At 38.3% G+C, this 22246-nt stretch overlaps 7 protein-coding genes across 7 annotated transcripts; 3 read left to right on the forward strand and 4 right to left on the reverse strand.

The window, feature by feature from the left end:
- Positions 1-63: 63 nt before the first annotated feature.
- Positions 64-1766, reverse strand: BDF20DRAFT_914779 (uncharacterized protein; the record flags this gene model as incomplete). The annotated part of the gene is made up of 4 exons (XM_053084231.1): positions 64-178; positions 245-734; positions 842-1005; positions 1066-1766. 4 exons carry the CDS (start codon positions 1764-1766, stop codon positions 64-66), a joined length of 1470 nt encoding a protein of 489 aa, XP_052933981.1.
- A 1748-nt stretch (positions 1767-3514) lies between these two features.
- Positions 3515-6253, forward strand: BDF20DRAFT_837273 (kinase-like domain-containing protein; the record flags this gene model as incomplete). The annotated part of the gene is made up of 4 exons (XM_053079033.1): positions 3515-5344; positions 5437-5598; positions 5672-5953; positions 6041-6253. 4 exons carry the CDS (start codon positions 3515-3517, stop codon positions 6251-6253), a joined length of 2487 nt encoding a protein of 828 aa, XP_052933982.1.
- A 472-nt stretch (positions 6254-6725) lies between these two features.
- Positions 6726-8859, reverse strand: BDF20DRAFT_914781 (quinon protein alcohol dehydrogenase-like superfamily; the record flags this gene model as incomplete). Its single annotated transcript, XM_053084232.1, has 6 exons — positions 6726-7157; positions 7255-7453; positions 7516-7917; positions 8010-8592; positions 8670-8760; positions 8845-8859. The coding sequence occupies 6 exons, from the start codon at positions 8857-8859 to the stop codon at positions 6726-6728; spliced, it is 1722 nt and encodes a 573-aa protein (XP_052933983.1).
- An 861-nt stretch (positions 8860-9720) lies between these two features.
- Positions 9721-10641, forward strand: BDF20DRAFT_881757 (40S ribosomal protein S19-A). Its single transcript, XM_053081686.1, has 3 exons — positions 9721-9778; positions 10205-10339; positions 10427-10641. Exons 1-3 carry the CDS (start codon positions 9742-9744, stop codon positions 10612-10614), a joined length of 360 nt encoding a protein of 119 aa, XP_052933984.1. The 5' UTR covers positions 9721-9741; the 3' UTR covers positions 10615-10641.
- Positions 10642-11240: 599 nt separating this feature from the next.
- Positions 11241-12744, forward strand: BDF20DRAFT_823662 (nuclear protein Es2-domain-containing protein; the record flags this gene model as incomplete). The annotated part of the gene is made up of 3 exons (XM_053077817.1): positions 11241-11548; positions 11662-12363; positions 12462-12744. 3 exons carry the CDS (start codon positions 11241-11243, stop codon positions 12742-12744), a joined length of 1293 nt encoding a protein of 430 aa, XP_052933985.1.
- A 272-nt stretch (positions 12745-13016) lies between these two features.
- BDF20DRAFT_906981 (Sec63 Brl domain-containing protein) lies at positions 13017-15639 on the reverse strand (the record flags this gene model as incomplete). Its single annotated transcript, XM_053083329.1, has 7 exons — positions 13017-14317; positions 14439-14541; positions 14625-14793; positions 14895-15025; positions 15118-15232; positions 15326-15431; positions 15522-15639. The coding sequence occupies 7 exons, from the start codon at positions 15637-15639 to the stop codon at positions 13017-13019; spliced, it is 2043 nt and encodes a 680-aa protein (XP_052933986.1).
- A 4533-nt stretch (positions 15640-20172) lies between these two features.
- On the reverse strand, positions 20173-21246 carry BDF20DRAFT_801081 (uncharacterized protein; the record flags this gene model as incomplete). Its single annotated transcript, XM_053076385.1, has 2 exons — positions 20173-20452; positions 20825-21246. Coding segments are annotated over 2 exons (702 nt in total), but the record flags the coding sequence as incomplete, so codon positions are not given.
- Between the last annotated feature and the right edge of the window lie 1000 nt (positions 21247-22246).

Genomic DNA, 22246 nt, shown 5'->3' on the forward strand with positions numbered 1-22246 from the left:
TGAAAGGTTTATATTCCATTAGCGATTAATAAATATAAGAACTAGTTCAGAGTCGTAAATATTCTACATATCCAATGCTGCAAAATCTTTCCCTCGTGAATCTTGTTTGCACATAGGGCATCTAACGTTTAAAACAAGCCATTCATGTAAACAAGCTTTATGAAAATGATGATAACACCTATGAAAGTGAAATAATTTAGGAAACAGTGTTTAAAACGTGCAACGGCAACTATGGATACTTTACCAGAGTTTGCATAAAATATCGCCATCGTCGTAACTGGATAAGCAGATAGCACAAATTTGATCTTGAACATCGGGTATCTCAAGTAGCTCATATTCTGGCTCGATTTTTGACGGCGGTTCTACTAGGCCTAAACGAAGCCATAATCCGTTTAAAAAACCTGAATTTCGCTTCTCTTGTTTTTGTTGATGATGTTCTGATTTACTCAAATCAATTGTGATGTGGTATTTAGCATCGGCACTGCTATTCAGTTTTCCGCTTTTCTTGCTTTCAAATTTCGAAGATGCATCTGGAATACATGGATTAGTGTCGAGTGTCATAGATGTAGGGTTAATGAGTTTGACATTATTAGTTGTTTCTATAGTCATCTGTTGCGCCGAATTGGGGCGACTATTTGTTGACTTGAATTGATAAACGGGTATTTTTGCTATTTCATCTTCGGTTGCGCCTCCCATGTATACACCATCATTGACATGCAATAAACGCATACCCACTACAAAAGAAGAGAAAGAACAATTTTTGTAAATAAGGCTCGGATGGCAGATGTTGTATGCTGCAATGTACCTAGGACACATGGCAGACAAAATATAACTGATGTACAAAGGAATACTGGAACTGATAAAATCAGATATCCATATACAATAAGGACCATTGAGAAATAATACAAAGGTTGCGCCGTATCAGAACATGTTGATGATGAAAAGAGCATATAGTTGCCTATGATAAACCAGAAAACGACAAACAAATCCAATGCTGATTTCGCCCTAGCCATTTTTAGTTAGATGTTTGCAATAGGCAAGTAATATCTTCAAGTAATGGATTACCTATCAATCCAAGACCGCACTAGATTGTCATCGAAGGATTGAAAACTACCTGAAGTTACCTGCTGTGTTGAAACATGTTGCTGTTGTAACTGTTGTTGCTGAATAGGAGTGATAAATGGTGGGTATTGATTTCGATTTGTGGCAAGTGGTATAACAGGTGGAGGAAAGGAGACCGGCCGGGTATTGTGATTTCGTTCACTCATAGCATAAGCTTCGCTGAGTTCGGCTCTTATTGCGCTGGATCGAAGGGAAGAATTATTACCATTTGCACTACTTTGAGTCAGCAGTCTGCTGCGACGAGGGGCCAAATGTAAATAAATATTGATAGGAGCTATCAGGATTAGCCGCACAATATAAACAGCTACGAATATACGTAATGGTTTATCGCAGTACATGCCCCACGAATAGAATAGGATAGCCGTGCTAGAAATAATTTGTATACCAACTAAGGTCATTGACAAACCCAATAGTAATTTTGAAGAGCGTGAGCTTCTGCGCCAATTTAGAACGAAGTGTGTGAACCAATGTGATCGTACCCTTCGTGAAGTTGGCGTTGTACTTCTAGAAAAGTTCACAGCATTAGTTGCTGAGCTCGTCAAGATTTGTGGCAGAGCAGGTCGGGTAGATGAAGACGATGACGTCGATGAGAGAGAAGAATTGGAAGGCTGATGGCGATGACTTAATCTAGTTGCTGAAGGCATTGGTTTGGTCTTTAAAACAGTGTCAATAAACGTTATCAATGTCGTAGAGATTTATAAACGACAATACAAAGGTCCCAGTTTACTCAGTTATCAAAGTTAAAACAAAACTCACAATGCGTTTTTGGAATTGCAAACATGCAGTATTCGATTATTTAGAAGTGATATCTACTGGTATCTTAATGTGTATCTTCCTTATTCCCAAAACCGCCTTGACTTATTTTTGTAAAGGAATGGACAAATGATTGACTTGATGATATGAGTATTGGTATAAAGCAAAATAGGAAGTGTGGTATTACAAATGGTTGTAAAAACGATAAGAGCATTCCTTCATCTCAAATTTGAAATTGATGTGCTGAGTGGTTACCAGAAATTTGGAAAACTATTTCTACCAAAAGCTTCAACAAATTTGTGTTCCATGAATAATAGTAAAATGCTCATTGGATCTTCTGTAAGATACCCCATTTGTCTCAACTGAATTTTGTTCGTTAAATACGTTTATACGTTGTCTACAAGGGAACTTGCACGTATTGTCCTTACTACCGTAGTCGAACAACACCGTTAGAATGAAGATTTATAATATATGTTGCTCTAATTGCTGGCTTCTTGGTAGTCTTCTTCTCTCTTCCATCATTAGCCTTCCATTGTTGATTTCCCTTATGATAGCAGGTAACTGAACGGTGTCGTATATTCATCACTATAGTTTTATCAGATGACTGTGAAGGATTCTGTGATTATTTCGGTCACTGTTAGGCGAGGGCTCAATAGGCCCGCTGAATTTATGTATGAATTTATGTATAACAAACAATTCAGCACCATAATGAACCTTGGTTGTATTTTTCAAAGAAGGTTTGAATCATCCCCGGGTTATAAGTATTGTCGATTGTTTGCGACAATTGTTTAGCTATTCGCTCCAAATTCATCCTCTACGTTCTATCTAAGTGCATAAATTATCTTAGCAATGGTGCTACATTCTGAGCTTAAAGGGTACGAATAGGTCAACCCCCAAATCGGTACCAATCACATTAGTTCTGTGTAGTTATAATGTGTTTGACAAACATCTTGTTCATGCAAATTATACATTGATTGCTTAATATTAAAAGTTACCCCATATTGAATGTAATTGGACCAAGGTGTATTTTGAATTATTTTAAGTTATTCGAAGAGGAAATCGATTGCATTGTAAAGATGTGAGCAACATTTGTGTGTAATGAAAATTAAACAGAATTAAAGAAATTTGCCGTGATAAACCAGTCTTTGTATTCTTTATGTAAGTTATAAAGGCGTTGACTACGCTTCCAACAATTTGTTATCATAAACTTGACGATAATGCACAGTGGGTGATTGTTTAACTTCTTATTCCCGGTTCCTTTGTTTGCATTTCAGATTGGTTAAAAGGATTCATACAATAATTTATCAATGGTAGAAAATGTCTATAAGATTGACATGATCGTCTATCGTGTACTAAGACTGCTTCATTAACGTAATAATACTTTTAAAAGACTTTTAACATGGTTTTTTAAGATCAAAGAGTGTTTAGCTCCCGCAACTTTTTTACCCAACACTCTCATATCCTGTTTTCTCATTCAAACGTTTGCTCTGCCTTCAATAAAAAAGATTGAAATCAGTTCATTAATGACACAATGAGAGAAACATAATCAACCCTAAATATAAATATCGCACTAGACAAAATGTACTGGCTTCGCAAATTTTGACACCTTCCTTATTATCAAAATCTTTAACAAACAGCAATGGGTTACTTGAATGATCTCCACTACAGGAGAACTCTTAACCCAATGAATGGTCATATAGAAGACGACAACAAACGATGCTGTAAAATTAGCTTCGCTTTGACAGCGCATCTACGACCATTTAAGATATTCATTGAATATAGTTATGAATGCAACAACAACGGCAAAGCAAAAAATTCTACACCTCTCTTTACACTACTTGAACAGCAAAATAAAATTATTGATTGGAATACTAGAAACGCAGTGCTTCGTGTCGACGGAAAAGATCAGCTTGACAAATTACGACGGATAGTTCAGCAACAATTACAGCGGTCGAAATACGAAAGCAAGATTGCTGGTTTCAAAAATGAGCAAATTATGGAAGCGCCTAACCATCCGATCATTAAGCAAACCGCAAGAAAACACTACCGTCTTCAAAATCCTGGCGAACAATTTCATCATAGATGTGAACATGTTCGAAAGAGTAACGATGATTCAGTACGCTCTCGTGCGTTTAGACTTGCAGGAATAGAAAAAAGGGGAAGTTATGGCGAGGAGATAAAAGAAGTGGTAGGTAAAGTTTTTAAGGAAAAAGGGCTCTTTTTAGACGGCAATGAAGTTGACGATAGATTAAACAATAATCGTTTTGATATATTACAAAAGGACGGTAGCCAAAAGGTCGAAGCACCGTCTTTAGTCAAAGAAGAAACCGAAGAGCAATTTGCTTTAGTAGAAGATAAGGGAAGTTCACATAATGAAGCTGATGCACCGGTACCAATGACATTACCGCATAATTGTGGAGGTTTTGCAGTATTGGCCACTCGCGAAGGAAGACAACCGCAAGTATGGAATCACTTGGACCTAGAAAGAAATATACTCGCGGAACAAAAACAACGTCAACAAGAGTTACAACTTCCGCCTCAACTGCAGCCTCAGCAACTGCAATCACATCAGTTATCATATGAGCGACGGCAATTGCAGATAGAGATTCCAGAGCAATCTTCCTTCAATATGTGTATGATACCATGTATTTCAGGGCCGACTCCTATTTCTCCTATATACCCATGGAATAATGCACAAGACTCAAATCACCAATTCCAGCGTTTTAAAAATCCCTGGAAGGATACAGCTCGTATACAAGGACAGGAGCAGCAACGATTACAGTGGTTACAGCAGAACCAAAATTATTATTGTAACGGTACTGAGCAAATGCTAATACGACAACAAGCCTTTTTTGCTCAAGCTCAGCTTCCTCGCGTCGTTCTCCCGCCTATTGACGAGCGGCGACAATTCCGTCCACATCATCAGATAAATGGACTACAATTACTTGGCGACAAATGGCCAAAGCTACAACAACAACAGCAGCAGCAGCAGAAACCGAATAATACAGTTCCACAATCACTGGAATTGCTCATCGAGGTCAATTTGGAACAAATACAACCTGTTTTGAACCACTATCTCAATGGGAAGAAGAAGGTTATTATGACTGACCCCATGAATTTTTTGACAACTGATAATGAGGTAGTAGGAGAAGGAGTTGCAGGCGCTGTTATTGTTGTTCGAACCAAAAGGAAGCGACCAGAGCAAACTGCACGAGAGCTTGTGATGAAAACAACAGTTATTACCGACTATAAATTGAATGGCCGTATTAAACTGTTCGATGCTACGTTGCCTGCTCGTGAAGTTGTTGCAATGAGTTTAAACCACCCGAATTTAATGACTTTGGATCAAGTCTATTTGCACCAAAATAAAATCTTCATTGTAATGCAACGGATGCTCGGTACTTTAATGGACTTTATGTCCAAGTACGGAACATTTACCGAACCTTTCGCTACTCACATTATCTACGAGGTACAAAGAACATACTGACTCTATACTCCAATGGAAACAGATATTATAAACGAGTGGTTTATAAATAGCTTTACTTTTTCTTAATATTTTAGGTTACCAAAGGCTTGGCGTATCTGCATGAAAGTGGGTTTATCCATGGAGATATCAAAGCGGAAAATGTCCTTGTTAGCCAAAAAGGGGAAATCAAACTGGCTGATTTTGGTCATGCAGGCCTTATAGGCCAGCCCGAGTTGGCATTTAGAGGTACTCCTAGAGTAAGTTGATATACTTTAATGGTACGCAGTAAATTCGTAGTGGAAGCAAAACTAAATAACCTTCAATTATTAGTTTATTGCTCCCGAAGTAGCGGATGAAACGAAATACTGGGACAAAAGTGCTGATTTATGGTCTTTGGGCATTATGATGATAGAACTAATTGATGGCAGCGCTCCTAAGGTAGATCCTGATATCGATCCAAATAACATTGAAACCTTAATGCAGGCACATGCTTCAATTATTACTGCACCACAGCCTGTAAACCCTTCTGTAACTCTCAAATACAAGACAGCAATGAACCAGATACTGCAAATTCGTCCCACCGCCCGTGCTACTGCTCAAGAATTCGAAAAAGTGAGTTTGTAATGCTTTCTTTGCCCTTTCCGAAGTAATGTAATAGATATGCTAACAACATATATGTATAAATGTATAATTATATAGTATTTAAGAAACGCTATTTCCACAGGAATTTTGAGTAGTGCCAGTAAAGAAGATATTCGACAATTACTGACAGTCTCTCCACCACCAACTGCCTCTATTGCTGCAGCTTCTACTGTTGCAGCTTCTTCTTCAGCTTTTTCTGCGTCTGCTGCTAACGTTGATTCTTTAACTTCTGCTGTTAGTTCGCCATTTGAAGGGGTTTTTTGTGAATGAAACTACAGCGGATGACATAATTGCACTTCTTGATAGATTTGTATTTCATTTTCTCGACGCTTTATACCCGCCATTTACCTAGCATCGTCTGTAAAATTCTGCTTCCAAATTCTCAATAATGCTTATGGCTGATCAGAGTCATTTTAACAACCATAAATAAAAAGCTAATAATCCAATCTTTTTGGGAAGGAGAGCACCATTTAAATAGCGTTAAAATGAATGAAAAGCGAATATGTGTGCAATAGAGATATGCGTATTCTATTATAGCCAAATCTATTTAATAGGACTGGCAATGCCTATAATGATGTACTCGTCAATGATCTTTATAGCTTTTGGAGTTACTCTAAACGCCAAATGATATAATGAAACACCACTATGATACGCACAAATGTTTGTTTTTTTGAGCGGCAACAAACTTAATTTTAGAAGTTTACGAAAGGGAAATTCAGAGTCTCTCCTGTTTTTTACTTTATTAGAACTTTCCTTCCCAGACACGGACAGCAGCATCTTGTCCAACAGAAACAACGTTCAACTCAGTTGTATTATGCAGGAAGCGGACACTGTTCACAGCGTCCACATGAGCATTCTTGATAGCAATCTTTCTGGATGGCTTATCACGGTTCCAAATGTAAATATGGGTATCAATACTACCGCTGACTAAATAAGTACCACAATCAGACCAATCCAAAGCAGTAATACGACTGGTATGGAACACCCAGCTTTGAATCACGGCATCCTTAGACTCAATGTCGTATACAAATATTTTACCAACGCTATCACCCACCGCAATCAAGTTCAGCTCGGGATGGACTGCGAGACAAGTTATGTTACCAAGATTCTTATCCAACTCTCCGGAAGCTGTTAATTTGCCATTATCTAATTGATACATTCTCACTTTGTTATCCTAGGTAAGTCAACCATCAAGGAGAAGAGTATAAAAAAATAAAAAAAAACGGTAAATGCAACTATCGCTGATGACCACTCAAAGTAAACAATTTTACCTGTCCTCCAACAAATACTGTTTTACCGTCAGAGCTAATATCGGCTACAGAAGGCTTAAAGTCTACATTTTCAAGTGATCCGATCCTTTCGAGTTTTTCGTCGTAAATTAAAACTGTCTCGTCTGTTGCAACGACTTTGATTTTATCCTTCGAGATTGCCAAAGATCTTGGCACACAGTTTGTGGAAATTGCTTTGTCACTAACATAGCAATAAATGGGTGAGATTGATGAATGAAAGCTTATTTAACATCTTTATTGTACCTGAAAGTAAACTCCTCAGCAGATCCTTGACGTAGGGTATCATCCATGGCAACAGAGAAAAATTCCTCAGCGTCAGATGATGCATTAATAGCCGTAATTTGATTACTATGCCCATCTCCTGCGATACGTCTCGCTTTTGTGGTATTATCTTCTTCTCCAAATTTCCAACCATATACGCGTCCGTCGTAGGAACCAGTAAATAGCGTATTGTCTTTTTTGGATACGGCCAACGCAGTAATTGCTTTAGCATGACCATCCACTTGTCTTGATACTTTACCGCTATTCTTATCCAAATAACTTATTTCTCCAGATAATGAAGTTGTAATTAAATAATCGACCACCCACAGGTTACCCACTTGTTGGTTGTCTACAGTGTTAACAGCTGAGTCAATTTGAAAGGTACTATTTTGGGGTTGAAACATAATCAATCAAGAAGCGTTGGTAAAGCTCTGCGGTGTATACATATTTTAAGCTAAAGATAACTTCCAACTTACTTCACGATGCGCTTCGTATTCACATCCCATATCTTTGCTGTATAATCAGAAGAAGAAGACAGAATCTGGGTGCTATCGGGAGACCATGAAACGGCAAAGATACTGCCCTTATGGCCATCTTGTTCGCTCACTAACTCTTCAATCTTATCGCCGGTTTTTCCATCATACAGAAACATTTTACCATCGGCACCGGCGCTGACAAAGAAGTCACCGTTGGGAGAGAATTGAACTGCATGCACAAATCGTGTATGATCACGAATATTCTTCTGAAATTTGAAAGGCACGCCTGTAAAGAAACTGACTGTCATATCATCCGAAGCAGTGACAGCGCGGAAAGGACGTTGTTGACGAATACTAACACTATTTATCATCTTGGAATGACCGGTAATTTCGCCCACTGAAGATAATGTGTCAAACAAGAAGGCATGGCCAAAGCTTTCTTTGCCTTCACCAACAGCAATAAGACGTTTGCTCTCGCAATCCCAAGCAATGTCGGAAATCTTGCCAGAGATGGGTCTACATTCGTTCTTCAGAATGTGCTCTTCGTTTACAGTATCCCAAATACGGACATTGCCGTTAGCGTCTAAGTAAGGGAAGGATTATACGGGGTATATGAGTCTTTGGCTCCCTCGCATTGTCAAACAACTTCTTACGCTCTACCTCCTGAAGCCATGTAATAACCGCTAGGGCTATATCGGGCAACAGTAGCTTGTGCCTTATGACCAACATATTCGGTAGCGATGGAGGGATTCTGTTAAGTGATTCAAGGCAAAAGCGTTCTGTATAAGCTTATTTATTGCACAACTTTTTTTTTTAGCATGAAGTTCATGCTCACCTCCAGGTCTCTCATAAACACAGACTTTCCATTTGTATATGCAAATGTTTTGCCCTTTGGGTCCGCTTCGAGTTTGATAGACTCGCCACGCACTGTGTGAGGAAGAGGTGCAAAGGTATATTCTAAAAACGACAAAAAAACAACACATAATTCAGTTCGGCCCAAGATATTGTTATCCTGATATTTTGTTGTTTCGTATATCAATTTCGAACGTACTTTTTGTATACGTTGACGTAGACATTTAAGATAAGGAAGTAGAAAAAGGCCAGCCAAGAAAAAGAAAAAAGTAAATTAACTTTAATGCTACTTTTTGCCCTGAGTTTTAATGAACGTTTCATGTAAAGATTCCGTCTTTTCGTTGGAAAACAAATTCTGATCTATAAATGGCAGTCTTGGTTGGAGAAAACAATAAATGAAGAGTTTCGCTGTTGCATCCAATTGTCATGGTAGTCATTTAAAAAGTATATGATCATCTTCTGCTGTTGCTCATCAAATGTTTAGATAGATAGTGTAGGCATAGTGGAGGAGACGATACTTGTAGAATGTTTGCCTGAAGCATTTAATTTCAAGACAAAACAATATTTAGTGCTGTGATATTACTATTGTACTTATTTCATAATATTCTCATTGATTTTTTCCGTTGATATTTGTTCAATATAATGGAATACATTATGCATATTGAAACGACCACTAGCTTAAGAAAAAATAAAAGACGATGCCCTTCCACCTGTCGCTTTTTTGCTGCCTTTTCCAAACTTTCCCCCTCTGTGACTTCGCTTCAGTGACCGTGGCCTATCCACTGGGTGGGCAGTGGAAGGAAAATTTTTTATAATATTTTTTTTAAGAAGCGAGGAAGTGCAAAAGTTTGAGAAGCCCTCTCTTTCGAATTTAATCAAAATGGCTGGTATCACTGTCAAGGACGTTAACCCTCACGGTATGCATATAACCATGAGTCCTAACGTTTGTGGAAAATAGAAAAGTGAAAAAAAAGAGGAAAAGCCAGACGTGAGCCAAGTCGATTTGTACCATTTATAGTTACCAACATTTTTCATCAAATTGTAAATTCGTTCGAGATTGAATTGCAAGGCAAATTTTTCATCAATCAATTACCTTTGTCTATACAGTAAAGTTCAGCACAGGAGAGGCATACTGCACGTTACTTATTCACAAACACCCTCTTTGCAATGGAACAACATACACAGCTGATCCTTTTGCTGCAAACGAGAGGATTGTGGCTTGGCTCCGTCTTTTTCTCCTCTTTTGACATCTTTATTCACAACCTTACACACTCTTCAAAGGAAGTTGCTTTACGACTATTGCAGATATTAACTCTCCCATTTTTTATCGCTATTTTATCTAGCCTTCATTAAGGCCTATGCTGCCTACCTCAAGCGTACCGGTAAGCTTGAAGTCCCCAAGTGGGTTGATATTGTCAAGACCGGTACCTTCAAGGAACTCGCTCCTTATGATCCCGATTGGTACTACGTCCGTGCCGGTAAGTTAATTTTTCTTCAATGACTGTGCGATGATAGCATGCTTTCATATGAGATGGAGACTCTAACGTGCTCCTACCTACATATAGCTTCCGTTGCTCGTCACATCTACATCCGTAAGTCCGTCGGTGTTGGTGCTTTGAACAAGGTTCACGGTGGTACCGTCAACCGTGGTTCTCGTCCCTCTCACCACGTTAACGCCTCTGGTTCCGTTAACCGTAAGGTCCTTCAATCCTTGGAAAAGATCGGTGTCCTTGAAAAGGATAAGAAGGGGTAAGGATATTGATAGAAGAAAACATATTGAATCATGAGATCGTCATGGTATGGATATACTGACATCTATTTGTTCTTTTTGCCTTTCCGTCTATAGTGGCCGTAAGATCACTCAAGATGGTCAAAGAGATTTGGATCGTATCGCTATGACCCTCGCTGAAGAATCTGACGAAGAATAAATAATTTCTCGAGTACCTTCCTCCTTCCTTCTTTTTCGTGTTAGTGTTCTATATATGTATGAAAAAGTAGAAATAAAACCCTTTTAATTATTCTACAAGGAAATTGTTGAATCGCTCCTTTTCGATATGAAGCGTAGGAGAAGTGTATATCTATAACTTGCTTTAGTCCAGTAAAAGTGCATGAATTGTGAAAAGGGGCTGTGGATGTGGAGGAGTCTTGGAAAGACAGTGGTAGATGAACAGGTTTGGCTTGAGAATTGCCTAAGGGACATGTACACCCACCCACCCACCTACGGTGGAGAAATAGAAGGCATCTCCCTGATCACAATAAACATTCATGCTCTCATTTAAATTACGTCAGTCACGTCGGCATTTATGCTTTTCACTTCATTCAACTTACCACTACCCTCCGTTTTCTTTTTTCCTGATTGTTACGTCTTTTTCCATCTCTATGGCTACACCTGTCGTGCTTGATGAAGATACATATACTGAAGCTATCAGTTTGATTATTGAAAGAGATTTCTTTCCAGTGCTTGCGAAACTGAAAGCAACACAACAATATCATGCAGCAGTAGAAAATGGATCACTCGCTGATTTAACAGAAGCACAAGCTGCTCTTCAAAAGCTGAATCAACCAGCGTCAACCATACCCGATCGAAATCACAAAGTCCTTAATTTTTATGTAGAAGACGAGTCTGACATTCGAAAAAGAGTCAACTTAAATCTAAGTCTGGACCAATTTCAGACCCTTTATACCAGGTGAGAGGCGGAAAGAACATAACAAAAACCCATCAGCATTTGGCTCCAAAGCAACGGTAGATGGGGGACAGTGTCACTAAAACCACAAGCCGATTTTTTTTTTCCCTTTACAGTGAAGACAATGCCTCTTTTAAAGAAATTTTGGATAAAGCGAATGAAAAAGTACGACTCAATAACAAATGGTTCTTTGACCGAGAATCCAATCGATTCACCATAACCAACGGAGAAGAAGGCAGTAAGCCCAAACTGATTGAAGCCAATGAGAAAGCACCAGCAGGCTGGAAGTACCAAGCACGAAATGCATTAATGTATTATCCACAAGGGGAAAGCAAATCATGGATCCATGACGACAAAGACGCAAGAGGAGCACCGAAATCCATCTCTTATGAAAATACTCATATTCCAGATGATTCGCTTTCGTTCAGCAAAGACAACACAGCATCAGCTCCTTCCGACACCGCAGTAAAAAGAGGGACCTTCACACCTTGGAGTCAGTTAAATCGTAAAAGCAATGATGAAGAAGGGGAGGGGTCGACCACACCCCATATACGAGGATATAACCTAGTGCCTTCTACACCAGCACTGAGTCCATCGCGCGCTGGCACACCGGATATGACGTGGGGCTCTATCGAGGGTACACCCTTATTGATCAACAACGGATCTCAAACACCCGCCCCCCAATTTTCACTGCCAAAGATATCCAGAAGAGAAGAATTAGGTATGAAACTGTCTGAAAAGGCGTCGAAAGCATATCGAAAGAAGACAAACGAACAGCAACGATTGTTGAAAAATAGTGGGGGAACACCACGATTAGGGTAAAAAGAAAAAAGAAGTAAAAAGGGGTATTATCCGAAGCTAGATATTGATCGATTTTGTATGTATTGTGTGTGTGTGTGTGTGTATGTACTTGTAGAGCTGGCATGAAATCTCCTGCTGCACAACATTTACTAAGAATGAGTTCAGTGTCATCACCACTGGCGCGCTCTGGATTTGGTCAAGCACTAAGGAATTCTTACAGAGGAAATACAAGTACGCTGTCGAAAGGATTCAAATCACCTTATTTGGGTGTCAATAGTCCTAGCGCGTTACGACGAGCAGGGAAAACCCCAACACCTTTGTTTCGTGCAGGAGCAACCGCCGGAGCAACACCAAAGGCAAGCCTTCGGAAATCAACACAGAATGATCCCAAAGACTAGTCATTACCTATTCCATTGATGCACTGCTATGAATTTTTTTTTTGAAAAATAGCTGCTTTCACAATTCTATCTTTATATATCAAAAAGGGGAATACTATTTATTTATTTCATTGTTCTTTTATTTTGGATACAATTTTGGTTTAAAAAACAATAATCTGTATATATGTTATAAGCTCTTAACAAAAGAGGAACGAAATTTTTGTGATGCTAGGATGCTTGTGTAGTATATTGAGAGAGAGAAAAGTAGGGTCCTATATATAATTTATATATTTTTAATCTGAATCGGAATCACTGGTGGTTACATCACTATCATTCTTCTTGGTAGAAGTTCCATCTTCCTCTTCTTCGTCAGAAGAATCAGAATCCGAGTCAGAATCTTCAGGCTTCTTTTTAGTGCTACCACCAGCTAAAGCAGAGGCAAAGCCTTGTTCTCTCATCAATTTCATTTGACCTGCAATAGAATCTTCTTCTGGTTCAGAAATCGTGTCATCCACGTCGTCCTCGGGTGGTAATTCTGAAGGGTCATGTACTTCCAGTTTGACGTCCTGGAAGATATCGGTGCCGCTGTAAGTATCAGACTTGACAAAGACAGAGAAAGTATACACACCAGGCTTGGGAGGGCCAGGGAAAGCAATCTTGATGGTCTCTTCGTCCACAATGTCTGTTACTTTTTGATGAGGAACCAAAATACGATTCACCTTGGGATCACCCAAGAAGATCCACCAACAAGGCTTCTTTTCACTAGGATAGTAGGGAGTATGACCTAAGGGGAGCGTAGGCTTGTTGGTGTTTTTCTTTTTCTTTTTGTCAGCCGCTTCATCGATGACAGCTTCATCCACTTCATCGTTCTCGTCTATTTGCTTTTCTTGCTCGATATCCATCTCTGTCACTTCACCGTTCTTCAATTTGAGGATGAAAGTGATAATAGCACCTGTGGTGACCATTCTATCACCGACCACTTTGAAGGTAGCCTTTTTCACATTCAGCTTGGGAATACGCTGAGCAACTTCCAACACATCTAAATAAGCATCGTCCGAACCCAAAGATTTCAAGAATTCTTTACGATCATGCTCATTCATCGCCAACAATTGTTGGACAGTATTGATTTTGTTCTTTCTGTTGCGGTTGGCCTTGCGCAAGAAGTTTTGGCTGATATGAGGCAGTTGCTTAATGGTGGCGTCACCTGGGTACGTAGCTTGTAACAGGTGTTGCTGGAGTTCCATGATTTGACTGGTGGTGCTCAGCCATTGCTTCACTGTGGAGATTTGCAAAAGACCGTATAAGAGATGAACCGATTTGTCAACAATGTACTTTTGGTCTTTGAGCAAAGCCTTTGTCGCATGCTTAGACTCTAGCTCAACACGCAAGAAATGGGCAAACAACAGAGTGCGTGCTTTGCGGCGATAGGAAGGAATAGATTCATCTTTGTCGAGGCGGTCATATTTTTCGCCGAATCTGCTTTCTAATTCTTCAGCAATAGCATTGTCAATGGATTTAAGGATGTTTCCTTCGTTGCCACGGTAATCAGTATTTTCTTTAAATTCATGAGCACCGGCCAAAATATAGATAAGGTCTGGTGTTTGTAAAAGAGATATGAAAAGAACAAAAAAAAAAAAAAAGCCCAAGTAGATTGTGTTACTATAGGTTATCGATGTAATAAAAAGAAAAGAGAAAAAAGTGCCAATTCTTCTTACCATTGAACTCGCTATCTTCCTTCAAGCCCTTTACAAAAACACCCATTGTTTTATTCAAAATCTTGTCCTTAGTGAGGCGTCGTGATTTATACCACCAACGAGCCTATTGTGATGGAAGGGAAGAGGTGGAAATAGTCAACATATGATTCTGCTGGATTCTCCATTCTATCATTATTGAGTACTTACGATAAAGTAGGGTAAGCCTAGACCAAAAGCAATAGCATAAAAGCCCAAAACATACATGCCATTTCCTTCGACAAGTCCTTTAGGAAGAGCAACGCCCATAGTGAAGGATTGTTTACCATCAGGATGACCAAATTCTTCATAATTTCTACGTGTATCTTCATCTGTCAATCTAGATTATGAAGCAAGGAAAAGAAGAAAAAGTTGATATCAAGATTAGACAAGCATTGTTCATCTCTTTGATGACTGAAAATGAAAAGAAGCGGTAGTTACACTTTGTAGGCCTTGGTAATATCAATGAAGGTCTCTTCATTTTTTTCCTCTTCTCCTGGCTTTGCTTTATCCGGGTGATAAACAAGTGACAATTTCTTGTAGGTTTTCTTAATCTCGGCCAACGAAGCGCCCTGATAAGTGTTGAAGGCAATGCGTTAGTTGCTGTTTGTTTCTGCTAAGAATTATCCCATGAGTGCACGAATATATATATTTATATGCATACCTCTTTAACGCCCAAAATTTCATACGGATCCCAAGTAGCAGTCTTGATTTCGGCATTAGCGACTTGCATAGTTAAGAGCACAACACCAATCCAACCGATAAGTAAAAAGAGAAACCTTTTTTTTTTCCAAAAGAAATGAGTCAACGTTTAGAACGGTTGCCATGATGTAAAAGCATGGGGATATAAAAAGTAGAAAATAAAAAATTACTTTGGGCTGGTAATGAGCTTTTTGATGGCATTGGGTTTCGTCGCGTTTGATTTCTTTCTTTCTTTTTGACAAGTATTACATTGACATAGGTTCTGCTTTTTGCCACCTTGAATAAAGTTGTTCCAGAAAGGTTAGCGTTATTTGACTGTTTGTCAACGAAAGGCTGTGTCTGATGAAAAGAGATGGATTGACTTACTTCCTTTAAATAGTGAATAAAATGTTTGTACAGTGGTAGGCACTAAGGCCAAGGACAAAACAGATATAAGAAAATAATAAAAGTTGAATCCTTGCTCGTCGTAATTGTACTGAGCCATCGGATTTATGTTTGTAAAAGCTTGTGGAGATTTTGACGAATGCGAGAAAGAAAAAAAGACTAGCTTACTTAAAAAAGGGGAAGACTCAAATTTTTTTGGATATTCATGTCAATCATTGATTGGACAACGATTTCACAGGGCGTCCGTTTTAAATGAATATTACGATCAAAAGAAAAATGAATAGGTTAAAGTAGACTCAACCATATAATAATATCATGAAACAGATAAATTGAGGATACTTAAAGGACGATTTTGGAAGAAAGATAAAGACACTTTTAGACAGATTGTGAATGACTTTCAAATGTAAAAGTTATATTACTGTATAGAATCACAGGTAGGATTCGTTGGGTATTTCTTTGGGGGAAAAAATGCAGGAGAGTTGAATTTTAAAATTGAAATCATTGGCTGGCTTGCAATGTTTTTAAAATTGCTCTAAAAAAGTAACTCTGATATAGACAACCCTACCTCACACATTTCAATTTTTTCATTTTCAAATAATATAATTATAATAAATTGCATATTTCGAACGGCTTTGGTCAATGTCATTCAGTAATCGTGACAAAGGTTTTACTACCGTATGCATTTGTCTGGTAATTTTTACTTGAGCTGATTATTGGATTAATTAGCCAACAAACAACGTATTTTTTTGAAGTAAAAATCACGAGTCGTTTGTGAGATAAAGAATCAAAAGAGGATTCAAAAGGGATGTAGGGTTTTTATAGCCCCTTGGGACGGCGGTAGACGAATGTGACTTCAGATTTATATATCTATCTTTTACCACTATACTTCACTGGGAAAGCACAACGACCCTCATCAGATAAAAAAGTCAACAGACATTATATAGTACACTCCTTTACTCTTCGAAAAGGTTTCTTTTATTATGCTGGATCTTTTATTACAATGCATTATCTCACGAACATTGGTAAATAGATACGCAGCTGACAGAAAGTTTAAATTTGGTGGCTTATATTTTCATAGCAAGAAGCCCTCCAACCTATCACATTAAGCAAAGCTTCATTGCCTTGAAACGAAAGCAAGCGGATCTATGCCCCAGCTCAGAAAACACCAAAAGCTATAGCGAGCACTCTTTGACTTTACAGGTTTGATATTTACCTGTTGCTTGTTGAGTTTTCTTCTGACACCTCGTGCATGGTTACAGTATGAGAGGAGAAAGAAATAGAAAAAAAAATTTTTTTGGTTATATTTCGCGCTTTCGTATTTGGCACTCCTTTTCTTTTCTCTTTCCATCCGAATGTTTGAATAGAATTGCCCTGATGAAAGTTTTGGTAAACGCTTAGAATATATCACTTCCCTCAACCGCTTTTGACACACTTAGATACTTAGTATCTAAAAGTGTGTCGGTTATTATAAAGCGTGTTCGAGGTATGACGAAACTTTAGGCGATGTCTGAGCATTTTACTAGTTCAATTCTACTGTATATTATATTCAAACATCGGTCTACAGCAATTGATCATGTCATTTTTGATGTTAAAAAGGTAACGTATATGCTAATATGAAAATTGTTTGGGAAGCTAAAAGACACGAAATGATGATAAAGTGTATTCTGTCATTGATCAACATTCTGTGTTGTATGATTTGAAAAAAATACACCTGTTATATCTCTAAGAAGCACTGATCTTGTCTTGGAACTCTTTTTGATCGACTATCCGCGTAATGGAACTTGGAAACTCATGACTATTTCTTTTTTTTTTTTGCTTCTAGGCTGCTGTAAGAACTTGCTAGGCACTTATTTATCGTATTTATTCTTTGAAATAAATAAAAATAATTATTTTTGTTGGAAACCGTTTCAGGAGTATGTCACTGCTACACTGTTTTTGGTTTTTTTGGTTTTTTTTTGGTTTTTTGGTCAGACGTCAACTGGGGACTGTTTGTCTTCTCAATTATAAATGAGTTGTTCTCTTTTCTTATAAACGAACAGACTGTCTATTGTCTAAAGGTTTTTGGCTGCTGATATGCACTTAATGAGTATCATTTGAGAGACGCCATCTTCTTTTTTAAATCATGGCATTTCACCTCCCTTTTGGACTCACTTGCCCATTTGATTCGAAAAATATTCGTACCACAACTTGTCCGAAAAAAGACGATCGACTGAGTTACGTCTGGAGGCTTGCCATAATGAAAGCTCTTTACCTACTAAGAAACATATAAAAAAAGGCATTAGGACTTACCAGTGGATATTTTACTTTTCGATAAATATTTAACAAAATGACCAATGTCCGAGCGAACGACATGCTTTAGTGTAGAAGGGATGGATTTTCAATAGGAAGTCTCTTCCTCCGGCAAAGTATGTGACAATATCATTACTATCATTCTTCCTTATACCAAAAAAACCAACGAAAAACGATCATGCAATAGCAAAGAGGACACGTAAACCATTGTACCGCTAGAGAAAGGGTCTCTTAAATGACTGGATGCTTTTAAAGGTTCACTTGATTACTAACATTGTTATTTTTTTTCACGATGCTGTATTTTTGCAGTCGTGCAATGAAAAATAGTGTGATGAGGTGGCAAAATGTCACAGAGATGCGGTCGTTTATCGATCCAACACCACAGCAGTAAGTCTTTATTAGACAAACTGATGAGAAGATAGAGAAAACATGAGAATTGTGAAACCAGCCATTGATTGTTCGTCTCGCCAACGAAGAAGTTTCTTGCTTTGTCGTTGGCGGGTGATGCGTGATCAAAGGCTTCCGAGCTTCGTGTTCTGGATCAGATCACAAAAGAAAAAATTCTGAGGCCAAAATAAGACACTTCAGTATAACCATGATGTATAACGCGTTTGTTATGACATTTGCTGGGAACTCACAAAATATAAATGCTCATCCTTCATGGCTTGAATAGCTGATGTAGGAATGACTTTGTGAACAAAAACCTTTAAAAAAATAGTAGCAGCGTTGAGCAAATTTAGTCTACTACAGTATGTTTGCGGCACCCACCGCGAGTCATTTATACCCGTTTTGATGAGACATGGTGTCCCAGAGATATTTCATACACGTATAGCTTGGATTTGTAAAGTCTATCAAAGCAGCCAAAACATGTTTCATCTTTCCTGACGTAATGAAGGAAATAAGGATGGACTATAGATTTACCAACACTAGATTCGGATTTGCATAAGCCGTATCACGCCTTTTCGTTGGCGGACTCGAGCCTTTATATTATAGCATCAAGTACAATTTAATAACCAAAATAATGTTTGTCCTGTCGAGGACATTCAGTCAATTACAATTGTTGTAATTAACATTGTATTAATTGCTTCTGGATGAATATAAAATACCGATTGAACAGATCCTTTCAGACAATGAGGATAATTGTGAGTGATTGTTTTGTCAGAACAATACTCCTTTCCGGAAAGAATACTTGAGCTGTATATCCGAGTCAGCATCTTATTGGTCACAGATTAGAGATAGGAATAAGATATTACAGTATTTGGATTTGAGTAAATCGCATCACTTTATTTTTGCAGATCAAATCATAATAGATAATTCTACTCTTCTTGAGCTTATGATTAAAATGATGATATGACTCTTACTACATTCTGCCAGAATCCGTAAGATTGGAAATGATATATTCCATTTATGCTGCAGGAGAGTCAACGAATAGTTTTATTCTGTCCATCCCACGAGTCATAATGGATCTGCCGAAAGTATTGGTTACCGTGAACAGATAGTGGGCCATTGGATGTGCCAAATATCTGCGCGTAACAGGGAGCGAAGAGGATGGATTTAAGGTAGGTAGGGATCATAGGCAGCGTTGCTTGTGAAGAGACGAAATGTGTTCTCGACTACTCATAACACTCCCAAGAGCCGCCCCCCCCCATGAGCTCCCTTAGGAAAACAATTTCTTGACTGGTTACTCTTTCCCGGTTCAGAAGCAAATTAGGGTTTATATGAGTTAATTTAACAAAGTGTGGGTTAAAGTAACACGAAGATAAAAAGTAAGTCTCGCGTCTTAGGCAATGAAGAGTCAATTCTAGATATTATTTATTATGGTTTCCTTTTTTTTTTTATTATTTGCACGGGGTAAAATGATATGAGAACAATATCATAACAAAAAGTGCAGTCATTTCTTTCTTTAATTTTTGCAAATATAAAAAAATCTATCTCTAAGAAAAAAAAAAATACTATTCAGAATACGTTTTTAATACATAACCAAAGTATAATATAGACATAGGGGAGAAAATTGGTTTTTCTTTTTTATAAATTAAGGTAAAAATGATGGTACAGCTGGTACGGAAGGCAACGTTTTCGGTGAAGGTTTCAAAGAAATAGGCGGTAAACGATGTGACGCACTATCAAATGGTAATGTGATACCATTTCCATTGTTCAGCGGCAGATTGGGTATGGGCGGAGGAGGGGGTGGAGATCGCTGCTGTGAGGGAGGGCTTTGCATGGGATCAGAAGGTGACATCGATACATGGCTCGTAGGTGAACGATGATGGTGGGGATGGTATTCTTGATGATGAGAGTGATGGTGAGACATGGGTACTGCAGGAGATGAGGAGTGATGGTGATTGGCCAACGATAACAAAGATCGTGCTGCTAATTGATGCTGTTCCTGAGGTTGTTTATCGTTACAGTAAGGGCAATATTGATCTGGCGGTAACGCGTTGGCGATAGCATTATCTATACTTTGTAACATGGCGACTGTATTCGACAGTAGGGTTGTTAAGCGGGTCACTTCCTTCTGTAAGCTATTACGGTATTCTCTTTGCGCTTCAATGTTGTTTGAACAGACATGAATATCGAAATTATTATTATTGAAATTTGTAGTGATGGTAGTAGGATGAGATGAACTAGTCGTAGGAGTCTTATGAGCATAGTTATTGCTGTCACTGTCGCTATTAGTGTTATTGTTATTGTTGTTGCTGTTGTTGCTGTTGTGATTGTATGGATGATTGACTGCCAAGTGGGATGTAGAGGTCGGCGGATATAAGGGAGGCAATACAAATGGCTGATGAGGTTTCCTATTGTCATCATGATTTTGGAAGTGCGTATGTAGATTTTCTGCAATACTATTATGGCGCCGTTGTATACGATGACTGCTTGAATTTGTATGGTTCAAGGTGTAGGGTTCTAAAGTATTACTATGATGAGGCGTGGTGTGCTGACGACGAGAAGGCTGTGGTGGTGTTGTTGATGCTGCTGCTGATCCTGATGATGCGGACAGCGGTGGAGGGGGAGCACTGCTAAGCATCTGAGCTTGACTATTGAGTAAAAATTCAGGTCTATAACTAGGAGACAAAGATCTTCTTCTTCGTCTGAATTCATTCAGATCCGGATCTGTGTCCATTCCTGTTATACTTGATCTTCTACGATTCAATTCCTTTTGCGCTGCTTTTTCATTAGCTGAACAACGTTTTCGTCTTTTGATCACGGTTCTCATCATAGTGGCAGGTCTATGAACAAGGTGTAACTTGTAATATAAGCCACAGGCATTACATATCGTTCTGCCACTTGCATCCCTTCTCCATAAAGGTGTCGTTGTTGTTTCACAGTTGGCGCAAACTGTAACTCCATTATTGCTATCACTATTATTGGCATTATGACTGTCTTCTTCAACAGAGGGTTTTTTCTCTTCTTTATCCTCATCCGTCCACGGTGGTGTAGGTGCAGAAGCTGCTATTTGATCGTCATCTTTTATATTCATTTTCTCAAGTGAAAATATTGTCATGGTCGTCAGATAAAGAAAAACCAAAAAAATATAATATTAAAAAAGGGTAAAAAAAAGGGGGGTCCAATTTTGCAGGCAAAATTTTTCAATCCAAGGACCGATATTTTTTGGATAACCTAAGGGGAAGAAAGATAAAAAAGATAAAAAGATAAAGTGATCGGTATTATCTTAACCAATTAAAAGGCTTGATTCTATTTGTTCTTTCTCACGATGGAAAAGCCAATTTGTAGATTTCGAAGTTTCAGCTTTTCCTTGTCTCATGTTTTGCAGTCTAACCTATGATATTTGGCGCGTTCTCAAATATAAATGTCATGAGTTTAAATTGGTTGTCCACTTTGTTTAAAACAAGTTGCATGGAGAATTTGCCGCCTAATTGTCACAATTCGACTACACCTGGTTTTGTCCCTCTCTCTCTTCCTAATAGAATACAACATATTTTATGATTGCTTAAAATGGACAGAAAAACAGTTTAGTGATGAAAGAGATTCAGACGATATGCTTATGAACGAGCTTCCTAGTGGAATGATTTATGGATGAAACTACATTGATATGGATAATGCTTCTATTCAGAAATCCGAATCAACGTTACAGAAAATTGAAAGAAAAGGCTACAAATTTTTCTTCTTCACCTTTTGATCCACCTGATACGAGCTCTATTGAACAATTTGGGCAATAGTGAAGAAAAATGAAGCGAGATCAGTTTATAAGTGATGAAATCTTATCTGGGGATCGGCGATGCCTGTTGATGTATTTATCAGTAATCTTCAGTAGTTTTCATATTCAAATGCTATTATAAAACACCGTCATAATACGCACACGTTTATTTGGTATCTTTTCGACAAGGCCTAAGAATATCCCTTTGGCCGTAGTCGTTATCATAGTCGTAGTCGTAGTAATCCCCACTAAAAACTAAATT

This window comes from Mycotypha africana, assembly GCF_025528875.1.
Source record: "Mycotypha africana strain NRRL 2978 chromosome Unknown BDF20scaffold_8, whole genome shotgun sequence".
Lineage (NCBI taxonomy): Eukaryota > Fungi > Mucoromycota > Mucoromycetes > Mucorales > Mycotyphaceae > Mycotypha > Mycotypha africana.

What these genes read in the sequence shown, in the direction of transcription:
- BDF20DRAFT_881757 (XM_053081686.1), top strand. Translation starts at nt 9,742, where the DNA reads ATGGCTGGTATCACTGTCAAGGACGTTAACCCTCACG. An exon ending in CAAGGACGTTAACCCTCACG is followed by an intron (nt 9,779 to 10,204) that starts GTATGCATATAA and finishes TATTTTATCTAG; the next exon opens with CCTTCATTAAGGCCTATGCT. An exon ending in TTGGTACTACGTCCGTGCCG is followed by an intron (nt 10,340 to 10,426) that starts GTAAGTTAATTT and finishes ACCTACATATAG; the next exon opens with CTTCCGTTGCTCGTCACATC.